Here is a 12811-nt window from a genome sequence, read left to right on the forward strand (position 1 = left end):
AGATGGCGAAGGCCTGGCTTGTAAATCTTCAGAGGGACATTTGAGAGTTCCTCAAACACTCTAACATCAGAGCTGCTGATGTGATATTTTATATCAAGAATCCATGGTTTCTGGTCAGCTCAGGTTGAAGAAACATCTGTGGTTAACAAAAAATAAAAACCATGGGAATGAAACCTTTGCTTTACTGGGACAGTGGATGCTGGTTAGCTGGAGATGAACAATCAGTCACCTGTGACAAAGAAGAGACCAGCATCACTGAGCTGAAATCTCCTGGGGAGTATTTCTTTAGGGTCAGCACATACATTGTCCCAAGAGAGCCAAGACTGCATCTAACACCGGCAGTTGAACTTGGTAATGAGTAGGAGGCTCCATGTTCTACTGGTTTTGGTGGCACAAGAGCTTCTGGAATGAAGGAGCCCTGAATAGTAGTTGAGGCTTGGCACTATGAGTGGTCAGGAGAGGTATGATAAGGGTGCAGCCTCTGCTGCAATGGAAACCCCAAGATCTAAAGGGTTGTGGGAGAGACTGAACTTGGCACCACATTGAAGGGCTGGGGTCGCTAAAGAGGTACCTGGAGAGGCTTTGGGTGACACATACCCTCTGTTGCAGTGGAGATCACAGGATAGTTGAGGTGCCATGGCTCTGGGATGACCACCAAGTATAGCAGCAGGTATGGGATGGAGACAGCCTAAGCCTATGAGACAAGTTGTGTGTGCTGTGGATGGCAGAGCCAGGAAAGCAGAGGTGCCCAATTCCTTGGGAGCCCAGAAGATCTTGAGTAAATATGATGTGCAGGACACTGAGTTATGGGATTTGATTTATGATTCTGGGTGCTGGCTTTGTTTTGATTGAACTGCAGCAGTGCTCTGGTTGGTCATACTCTTTATCACAGCAATGCAGAGCAAACTAGGACTCAAACTAATTTACCAACAAGCTAAAACTTACAGCTTTTGACTCATTCTTTGAATCGAAAGAATTTGCTTCAGAATCCCTTGGTGGGTGTGAAAACATATCACCATAAAAAAACATAATGAACAGCTTTTCAGAAACTAAATTAAATGCTGAAAACTGTATTCTTCTCAAAACAATCAGAGCAATATATGAAGAGGTATTTATAATTACCCCAAATTCTGTATTTATACTTACAACTTATAGGCTGCTCCTCTACCCAAATTACTAACAACCTCAAAATTGGATTTGGTACTTCTCAATGGATGAACTTGTGATTTGTACCTGATTTTTCTATTTTTAGCCATCATAATTCTGATCAGCTCTAACCTACTCATAAATCAACTACTTTGGGGGATAGGAACATTAATTTTAATGTTATCTCCAATAATCATAATTTTGTATACATTTTCAAAATTCATATTTTCCTAAAGTTACCTTAGGTCTAAATAATGCTTGAAGAAATAACTGCTTTTTGATTCTCCTCATATTCCTGAATAACTACTTGTTTAAAAGTCATTCTTGCCAGCAAAATTACAGAAGTTATCACAAAGAAAAAGCTAAATTGGCCTCTCAGGACTGAGGGCAAGGGACTGATCTGTGTCTTCATCTCATTTCAAAGTCAAGTCAGAACGTCTGACACTCCCGGGGTGGGCACAGTGCTGCCTCGGCAATGTTTCACTGCTGCCTGGTGTTTGGTTTGCCATCTGACTCATCAGTTTTGAAGTGTTTCTAGTTTTTTCAGTTCTCTAGTTATACTCATGTTAGAGTATGGGTAAGGTCTTCCTGGAACACACAATGTGCTTGCATTCATATTCACTCTATACCACTGGCCAGTTTCTCAAGTCTTATGATGTCAGAGATGGAGGTTAGGAAAAGCACCAAGTGACATTCAGGGACCCCATCAAAGCTAAATGTCATAGTGTTCCATTAGACAATAATAAAGAGTGTGTCTTTGAGAAATATGGTTTATCATAAGCAGTCATCACCAATTACCAGAGCAGTTTGTCTAGAGGAAACCTTAACCACTCCTATTCATTGCTTTCTATTCTTTGAAATGTCTTCATGTCCATGATTAGAAACATGAAATAACCTGGGTATAACTATGGAGGTTTGACTTTTGGTTCTAATACACACATATACGAGGTGTGTGTGGGGGTGGGGGTGGTGTACAATATATGGATACCTACATATTAAACTGTATGTCTTACATAACTTATATTTATATGTGTATCTGAAGTTATCTTTCCCTCCTTTTTCACCTATACATGTAGTTACAGGTTCTCAGTCTTCAGTTATATTCCTCTTTCCTCCTCCTAGGACCTGGAACTCCCTCCTACCTTTTAAGGTCTTTAGTCATGATTAATTTCAATGTTTAGTACTTAGATTGCACATAATTATGTCTCACCTCTATAATTTAATTTTCAAATATAAAACAGTGAACACATGTACAAGTCTTACTGTCACCTGATGAAAGTCTAGTGCATTTGGAGTGTACAAAAACAAAACTGTAGTTATTCATTCATGTATTCCCACAGCCCCAAGCCTGAACTAAGGTCTTACTAAAGGTCTTTTCACTTACCCTTCTCCCCTTACTAAAAATTCTTCCCCAATATCTTTACAGTCCACTACCTCACTGTTTACACATCTTCTCCTCACACGGTCCTGACCTGACATAAATCCTCTGCTTTCACAGTCATTCTTTGCTTCCCCATTGACCTGTTTATAGCCTTTACCACTGCTGGAATTGTTTTGTAATTTATTAACTTATTTCCACCTTCCTTCTGGAGAGTAAGGCCAAAGTAGACAAGAGCTTGTGCTATTTATTGCTGAATCTCCCTTCAGAACCTAGAGCCATATTTGATACACAATGCATATATAATGTGTATATGGTATGGGGGTGGATATTTAAATCATTTAATAAAAATTTGATAAGTTAAAGTAAAATATACCAAACTGTATCTGATTTAAGGGTAAAAGCTTAATTTAAGAATGATTTACATAAAATATACGTTTCTGTTGTTCCAGTGAGACAAGGGAGACTGGGAAACACATGATGTGTGTTGTGGCTGAGAGCCTGGGTGTCAGAGGGAAGTGCTACCTTGGCTGGCACTGTCCTTTAGAAATGAGGTCAGCTTGGAATTCAAATGTGTCATTTTAAATTCCCTGGGAGTTATATTTAAAGAATCAAAGGAAATAAAAGCTGCCTTTAACAAGTCAGTTTAATATACCTAAAATGTTACCATTTTAACATGTACTTTATATAAAAATTATTGATGAACTTTGGGTGCTCATCCCACAATGAGGGATGCTCTCTCAGCCTGGCCTCTTGGAGGAGGGTCTAGGCCCTGCCCTGGATGAAATGACATAAAACCTGTATACTATTTACCCACTGTGGTTTTGATGGGGTTGATAATAAATGACAAATGGCCTTCTTTTTTGCATATTTTTACAAGTGGATTTCCTCCTCTTTTAACTGTGGTAGTTTCCCTTATTCCCTTAGAGATAATCAGCATTATTTCTCTAAAAATACATCACAAAACGAAAAAAAATGTTTCAATGGTTATCTTGCTGGGACCTAGAATCACCCAGCATATAAGCCTCTGGGTGTCTGTGTGAGATCATCTGAATTACATTAACTGGTGAGGGCACCCTAAAAGTGGGAAAAACCAACCCATGGGTTGCAATCCTGGACTAACAAAAAGGTAGGGTGGAGGGATAGCTAATCACCAGCTTTCATCTGTTTCCTGATTGTGGACATAATGTGGCCAGCTGCCTCAGACTCCCACCACCATGCCATCCTTGGCCACCACGATCACTAAGGAAAACAAATCCTTCCATCCTAAAGTTGCTTTGTCAGGCATCCTGCAACTGAAACAAGGAAGGTAACCATTACAAATGATTTGCCCATCAGTAATGAACATTGCCCCATTTTAACCTTTAGAAAGAATCAGAATGCTAAAAAAAATAAATCAGAATGGTACATAAATTGTATTAGGAGGCACCGCCAATTATCTTTTTTAAGAAAAAAAAAGAGTTTTCCATTCCAGAGTTTCCCTGTAGACATTATAAGCAGAGCACAGCCATCTAAACATAACCATCCATCACCAGTATAAGAAATGGAACGTAAAAGGTAAGCTTATGTGTGACTGAGAGCCAAAGACCCAAGAAGAGGATCAGTACACCACAGGAGGGGCTGGTGGAAAGGATAGCCTGTAACCAGGCCAACACTACACTGTTATCGCTTTCTGATACAACAGAGTTGATATGGAGTTCCCTACTCTACTCAGATGCCTGGTAATTAAAAGAAGAGTACAAATGGAGAGACATCTGAAAGCCTGGGCAAGTTCCCAAGATACGATTTTTACACCACTTCGAAATAAATTCCTGTACAGGCTTTCCTTCCATCTATAAAATAAGAACTTAAAGGTAAAATGAGGCACAGCAAACTCCCTGTTCCTCTGACTTTTTACAGAAAGCAAAAGAACTCACTTATTTTTCCTCTTCCCTCTCTACTTTCCTTTTGCACGTCTGATTAATGATATATAATTTTACATCAATCTTAAAGACTAATTGGGTAAGGGTGTACAATGAAAGACCAATAAAGGAGTGGTCAGTTGACAGCAAGGAGGTAAACAATATCAGCTGACCAGAACCAAAACTGTGAAGACTGTATGTTTATAGACTTCAACCATGACAGACATTCTGGGATCATTCTTAAACAGTATGACTAGCAGGCCTGAGTTATGACCTGCAACTCTGCGTTTCTGATAAACATCAAGGTGAAGCTCACGTTGCTGGTCCAAGGAACACTTGTAAGCAAAGGGCCAAGTGAATGTGGACAAAACACACCCTTCTCAGTGCCAACTACCCTACCATGGGAAGTGACTTTCAGGAGTTTGCTGCACATTTCTAAAAATATGTGCAGTCATAGCGGATGGTAGAATAGTGTGCGAACATTAATCAACCCATCTACAAGTGGCAAAAAGAGAATTACTCCTGCTCCCCATTCCACAGAGTGCTGGGTCCAGGTCATGAGAACATGAAGCCACAGAGTGACAGTATGAACCACCCTTCTCTGACTTCGGGTGGGACTCTGGAGGAACTTATTTACTGAACAAAGTGCAGGCATGTGGCAGCTGTCCCCGCCACTACTTACATCATCTGCAGTTACGGTCATGACACTCCGGCTCTTCTTCATCGTAGCTGTGGGAACCAGCTCCTCTGGGGACTTCTGCTTTTCAGCACAGCTTTACTGGCGGCTCATTAGACCTGGGGGATTAAAAACACAAATGAAAATTCATCTCTGTAGCCACAGTTAAATAAAGGCATGTGATTCACTCTTTCAAGCGACTCAGGATGCTTATAGTGCACATACACAAGCAAGTACCACAATTGAAAAGCCAGTTAAACTTCATGTCCTGAAAAGACAGACTGAAAAGATACAAGAAGCCAAGAAACTGGCACAAAGATATTCATTAGAAGAGAATAAGAATAGGAGGTAGCAATTATACTCCCTGGATACCAACGATCATAAAGAATATGAAAACATTACACAACCAGACATGGTGTACACATCTGTAATCCCAACACTGAAAGGCAAAGGCAGGAGGTTCTAGGACAGCCTGAACTATAAGGTAAAGCCTTGTCTCAAAAATATTAATTACATTAGTATATATCTGTATAAGTCTTTATAACTCAAAAAGTACTCTCCCAGTTGGGCGTTGGTGGCTCATGCCTTTACTCCCAGTACTTGGGAGGCAGAGGCAGGCAGATGTCTGTGAGTTTGAGGCCAGCCTGGTCTACAGAATGAGTTCCAGGACAACCTCCAAAGAAATACAGAGAAATACTGTTTCAAAAAAAAAGTACTCTCCCACAAAATATTTCATGCTATTCGTATAATATATAAAACATTACTATCGTGTTTTAAGAATGGTCAGGCAGCTTGATGGTAAAGCACTTGAAAGAGAGACAAAGAAGGGGATTGGCTCATGCCTTTTTGCCTAATAAGAGAACCAAGCGTCAGAAAAATTATTTGATCTGAGGAAAAAGGCAAAGCCATGCAAAAATCAAAAATTTAAAGACTATGACCCCCTGGTACTTTCCAAATAAGGCAATCTAATACAATCCAAGGTACAGGAGGAAATGCACACTTAAAAGAAGAAAACAATCTCTATCTTCACCATTAGTGTCAGCTCCTCCTACATAGAAATCACACAAGCAGTAACTGTCAGAGGTAACTTCAGTAAACAATACTTGGAAAGAGTGGGACTTCCTGGCTTATGTCACATCAAGCCATTTGTGGTAGACATGATTCATTTCATGACATTTATCTAGGTAGGCCACCGGAAGAAACATGGAACCTTAGTAATACTAACATTTAAGGGTTTACCTAATTCTACAGGCTCCAGAGGAAAGCCAACCACTAGCTTGTGAAGACTACTAAAAGAGGCTCGAATATAAAGTCCAGTCACACAACATATGACAAGATAATTCAAGGAATTCTGATTCTGTAGAACTTAACAAAAAACAGATGTGTTTAAAAAAAGAAGGGAAAGAAGGAAGGAAGGAAAAAGAAAGAATAAGAAGATCCCAGAAGTGACCACCATGAGATCTTGGCTTCAAAATGCTGCGCATTGTTGCTGAGCTCAAGACCTCCTGTCTATTTTTTCACTCTATACATTTCATCTCTTAATGTATGCTTGATGTGAAAGCCTGGCTTCTCTACCATGAAGACATACATAGATTAAAAGCACGATAGGACTGCCGCTACGTGAGTAGGAATGCTAAGTAGTGGTATTGTACAGTCACCCAGGAAACCAGGGTTGAATTCCTAACACATTAATTTGACTACATTATGCAGGAATTGGCAGTGAAATTGATGCTGCAGAGAAGAAGCGAGGGGAGTCAGGAGATTTGCCTTTGTAGGTTGCAAGAGAAGAAACCCTACAGACACTTAGGTGTTTGATTCAACATGCTGAGGAAAAGAATTGTCTCTGTCTACAGCAATATATGATACATAGATAGATAGATAGATAGATAGATAGATAGATAGACAGATAGATAGACAGATAAATAATACACTCCTCTCATGTAGACCAAAAAGCAGCAGTTTACGGTTAGATTGTAAGAGGCAGCTTGAAGCCGAACAAAAGTTGGCAAGGAAAGAACTTACACTGCAGTTTTAGTCTATCTGATAGTTCTACAGGGCTTACCAGACGCAAACAAAAAATTCATACTCCTAAACTAAAACACCAGTTAAATTTGGGCCTAAATACAAGGTAGAGGACTTGTTGATACTCAATAAGTCAAAGTCTGTGAAAATGTTAACACAGCAAGAATATTAAAGGGCTGTGTAAAACGCTAACAGTAGGAACTAGATAAGCAGGAGGTTTTCTTGATGTTGTATAATGAGAAAAATATGTCTAGTGGAGATAGTACAGAATAATATATCATTCAAAATATAAAGGAACACCTCCCAGTACCATGATACATGAAAGATAAATATATGAATAGATAAATGAGGTTGCAGATGGGTTGATTGGTAGGTAATAGATAGATAAATAGACAGATGATAGAAGCATGATAGATAAGGTAGATAGATGGGAAACAGAGATAATCAATAGATGATAGGTGACTCTTAAAAAGAAAACTTGATTAATGGCATTAGTTATATAGATGATAAATCAGAATTTAATGTTAAGATTACAGCACATATGGTTGGAAATATGATAAGAAAACCTACAGGCAGAAAGATAAAATGCTAGGCTGGAGAGATGGCTCAGAGGTTAAAAGCACTGCATGCTCTTTCAGAGGTCTTGAGTTCAATTCCCAGCAACCACATGGTGGCTCACAACCATCTGTAATGAGGTCTGATGCCTTCTCCTGGGGTACAAGCATGTACACAGATAAAAAACAAAAACAAAAACAAAAACAAAAAAAAAGAAAGATAAAATGCTTCTGGAAATGCTGTTAAATCTTTTTGAGGAACTAGAGTACTTTTGTCAGGCCATCACTGTGGAAACAAATTTTATGTATTTGAATTATTTGAATGTTAGAGTTTGCAGTACAAATTTATGCACCTTTAACAATGTACTCACCCTACCAAGGAAACAGCAGGACTGTAAATTACATGGCAGTTTACCAAATTACAAAAAAAGTCAACATGTTACATTTTTTAAGGCACATAGGAGAGATATATACTTTTGTGCATGTTCCTCATCTGACTCTCCTGGTCCACTCTTCCCTTTCTCATTCCTGCCCAGCTGCTCTGCAGGGATGCTGTCTGTGGTCTCTGTGGACTGCTGACTCTGGGATTCCTACAGCCTGTGGAAAGCACTCATAGAGACCATAGAGACAGAGACCAGAGGGCAGGAAGAAAGAGAGGTCACTTGTGTTGGCCACAACTCTAAGGGCAGTACTGAAAGCCGCTCCCAGTTTCAAGGTATCCCAATGGCTATATCTTTTGTAAATAGTATCGCAATGATCTGTCTTATACTACCATTGGGAAGACAGCCTATTTCCCTCTAGTGTTCTGACTGGGAGAGATTTGCTCTCAAGACTTTGCATAACCTGAGAACATTCTAAAATATCCTCCCCTGTTCCCTTGTGCCTAGTATAGTGCCTTTTATAAGTCGTCACTCTGTGTCTATAGGCAGGCTCTGAACAGATATTGTTCAAGGAATAAATGAGCAAAATCTATCTCTGCGTGACTTCAGTCCACTCGTGATGACTCAGCAGCTCAGTTGTCTCATGTGACTTTCAGGAAGCAGGAATGCTTTCACATCCTCACTCATGGGGAGTGATGTTGATTCTGCTGGAATTTTCATAGGAGATAGAAATTTTATGTTGCTGAGTGTCAGTGTCTGCTGCCTTTCAACTGGGATGGCCCAGTTTGAAGATTTCCCTTTGGCCACTTCTCCATTCATGTACATGACTCCAGCTCTCTCAGGTGAATGGTCAAATGAAACACATTTATCAAGTGAAGAAGTCAGGCATCTGTAACTGAACTTGCCCAAAGTCACACATTCCTCTGGTTAGGACCAAAAGTCTACTTCTAAGTATGTTTTCCTCAGAAAAAATAACTAAGACATAAAAGGGAAAGGGGGACCAAAATGACCAAGGAGGAGGATGGGGGAGAGAGGAAGGGACATAAGAGAAGGTGATGGAGTCAACATGATAAAGTATATTTACATGGACTCACACTCTGTCAGCCTAACTGGGAGGCAGCTGACACTAACACCCAACAGCAAAATGTCATGTATGATTCCCACCTTCATGTCACAGAGAAAGCCATTATCTCTTACATTTGACACATACTCATAACCTTGTCTAAGCAAAAAGCAAGTCCATTCACTACTCATGGTAAGCTGACTGGATCTTACTAACATCATTTCAAAGTGAGGCATGTGAGGTGATGCTTTATGTTTTTATTTTGTCCACTCTTGTAAATTAAAGTTATCAATTTTGAATAAGTTAGTATGTTTAATAGTGCAATAACACAGGGAGATGGTTTAGAAAGATACTGAAAGTTTTAAATGCCTTGGATTTGAAGTAACTATTACAAATAATGGGCTGGATTATCTTCATTTGAGAATATTCTTCAATTATGACATTTGTGTCACAATAAACAGACAACCATATGCTTCATAAAAAGCAAAATACTTAAACCAAAATTAAAAAGAGTTTGGCAGGTATGGTGGCACATGTCTGCAATCCCAGCCAGCACATGGAAGGTGGAGACAAGAGGATCAAGAGTTCAAGGCCAGTCTCAACTACATACCAAGTTCAAAGCAGGCCAGCCCAGGCTACATAATGGACTCCTGCCTCAAACAACAATAACATATCTATGTATATGCATGTATGTATACATATATACTATATATACATATAGTATTTCTGAGTTTCCATGATAATGACTCTTAAAATTCTGTATTTGTGACACATTTCAAAATAACTTCTCTATGTATTTCACAATTTACAAAGTCCTTTGAAACTTGTTCATCTCCTTCATAGCATTCTTTGAGCTTCAGGGAATGAGGTGTCGTTTACATAGCTGGCCTCTTACTCTGTGCTTTTTCTCCACAGAGATTCAAAGGCTATAGTGAGTGAAGGGGTGCTGGCTACCTAGCAGCACTGTGAATTTCACTTTACCAAGTTAGTTATTGCTATGAGCATGGGGGAAGACTGGGATTTTGATAGACAATGACAGTCATTTTAAAAGCCCACACCACTTTCTTACATTAGACCAAGTCAAACAGAAAATGAGAGATAAGGGTGCTATGCAGGGTTCAGAGGAATGATACTTTTCTTTGCTTAAATGTTATCTTTTATTCTGGAGATGATGCACAATAAAATTTTGCTTCATTGTGTTGTTGGTCTATGTAACCTTCTGAACTTGGCAGAGCTCTGATAGAAACGAACTCATTTTAATTTTACTCGAATACCACTTTCCATATGCGATGTCAAATCTATTTCCCGTCCCCACACAAAGCTCAGTCTGAGTCTGCAACACCCTCCCCCACCCCACTGCCTCATCACTGCCTTCCCTCACATCTCTTCCTTCCCCAGTTCAGCAGCTGGTGTGCACAGCTTACAGTGAGAAGGTGGAGGTCCTTCATCCTTTCCCCTGCTGTCTCCACTCTTCTACATTGTGACAAAGCAGAATCAAGGGCAAGAGCAAAAGTCCCCTTTAATCCTCTAACTGGACCTCTGACTGCAATCTTCCTTCAAGTGCCACTGTTTCCCTGACAAAGTCACACTGTGCATCCATGCCTTCTCCAGGGTGGTGTGCAAATGCTGGCTCCCTGGGAGTCAATAGGAGCTTCTGCATAAGGAAAAGGTAATGTCCCATCTTCTTGGTCCCCACCCTACTGGTTTATTTTAAACCCTTAACTGGCACACTCCCCTTGCCTCAACATCTACTCTCTGGATAGAAGTAATGGCATGGTGGTGTGGTGCAAAAGCCAGTGTCAATTTAGCCCAGGGTAGGAGCTAAAGGTCTACGCTTCTTTGCAGTTATTCCCTAGTCGCCTCTCTGTCTTTCATTTTTCGCTCTTCTTCCCTCTCTTATTTCCCTGCTCAAGGATGCCTCAAGAGAGAAGTCTCCCGCATTATGTGGCTAGTGAAGAAAAGAGATGCATCGGGCTTTAATCAGTGCCTTTCAGCTTCAAGCAGAACATGATAGACTCTGCTGTGTTATACTGAGATGCCACAGACCACATACCAGAGCTTCTCTTCACAGCTGGCTGCCTTAGGATTGAAGCTCACTGGTAGATAATTAGAAGAGAGCTGGGGAGGAGAGGAGTACTTCCTCCTCCTGTGAGCACTCCCGCTAGGTGAGGTAGAATCAGTCCTATGACACCTTTCATCAGAATCTGGTGACCCGTTTTAGAGCCCCATTCCTGCACTGGTACCCTCCTCTGCCCTCTTAGACTCTTGTCACACCACCATCTACTTTCCTTCCTCAGTCCTAGAAGTGCTAACTGCTTCTTACATCTAGCAAAATGTTGGGCTACCTAATGGTACCATTATACTCTCATTATGTAAAAGTTTTATAATCAGTATATTGATTTAAGCCCTTTCATTTTTCTAGCTGAAATAGAAGCATCCTTCACTTTAATGAAGACACCTCCACCCCTTTCTAGAAGTGGTTGTTCATTTTCGCTAGACCAGTGACCCACTTCTCTAACATTTCTCACATCCCTTCCAGTCTCCACCCAGAGTCTGTTTAGAAGAGAATTGAGGGTTTGCCAGAGTTATGACTGGCATCAGCACACACTAGACCAGAAAGATGTTCCAGACCGTATTTGTAGCTGATGTGGAATGTCTTCAGGGTTCACACCGTGGCTCTTTCTAGCTTAATGTCCTACTCTGCAGTGTTTTAGATAGGCAAGCATTCATAGAGGAGATAGATAATAAAACAAGGGCATGACTTTCAGTTGTTTCTTAACTCAGAAAACTAAAAATTGACTGCTGCGTGTCAGAATTTTACTGATTTATGAATCATTAATGTAATACTAAGTCAGTAAATCTTAGCTTTATGAAATAATTGACATGAAATCTAGCTCAAAAACATAATAAGTTTTTAGTTTAGGCTGACATCTAACATAGTATGAATGGGGGAAGGAATGCTGGGCACAAAAAAGCCTGGATAACCATCTTCACTCCTATCTCTAAGTCCTTCTAGAAATACTCATTTACTAAACCTAAGGCCATTGGTCTCAATTGCCTGACAAAAGATTTTGTGAGTAATAACTATAAACATTATGAATCTTATAGAATTCCCAGTAACTAGTGAAAATAAGTAGAATATAAAACCAGTCCTCAAATAGGAATGCTGGGTAAGTTCGCATTAAATCTTTCTTTGAGTTGGCATCTACAGTCTGGAATTATTGTTTCTGGTTACTGCTGCCTTCCAGGCAACTATGGAAAAGACAAACGAATCAACAAATGTGCTTTCTCTTAGGAATGGCTGAAGTGAGATGATACCATAGAGAATAGTCAATCTTGAGAAAAAGTTACATGGAATATAGATCCGTGAGTGTCTTAGTTTCATACTCCTTAATGTCAGCACTCTCAAGGATGAGGCAAGAAGATGACTAAAAATTCAAAACAGCTGAGCTACTAGTAAGTTCCAGACTAGCCAGGTCTCTACAGCAAGATCTTGTCTCAAAACAGCAACAACAAAAAGCTCAAGACTACAACGGCTTACAATGGTTACTCCCTGTTTAGAATTAAGCTTTTGGGGGAAGGGGGAAAATAAAGTCATCTTGCTCAATTAGGAATAACCATCAAGGACTTTTTAGATTAACCACTGAAAATTCTTATGATAAGAATTGGAATTGCTAGCTATGCCTTGGCA

The 12811-nt window shown here is 39.9% G+C and overlaps 1 protein-coding gene across 1 annotated transcript in view; it reads right to left on the reverse strand.

The window, feature by feature from the left end:
* Positions 1-12811, reverse strand: part of Pde4b (phosphodiesterase 4B) — a 538982-nt gene that overhangs the window by 433483 nt on the left and 92688 nt on the right. Inside the window, exon 2 of the mRNA XM_040757097.1 lies at positions 5108-5220. Within this exon, the coding sequence (XP_040613031.1) occupies positions 5108-5149 (42 nt within the window). The 5' untranslated portion in view covers positions 5150-5220. The remainder of the gene's footprint in view (positions 1-5107; positions 5221-12811) is intronic.

The sequence above is a fragment of the Mesocricetus auratus genome, unplaced genomic scaffold (genome assembly GCF_017639785.1).
Source record: "Mesocricetus auratus isolate SY011 unplaced genomic scaffold, BCM_Maur_2.0 Super-Scaffold_100014, whole genome shotgun sequence".
NCBI lineage: Eukaryota > Metazoa > Chordata > Mammalia > Rodentia > Cricetidae > Mesocricetus > Mesocricetus auratus.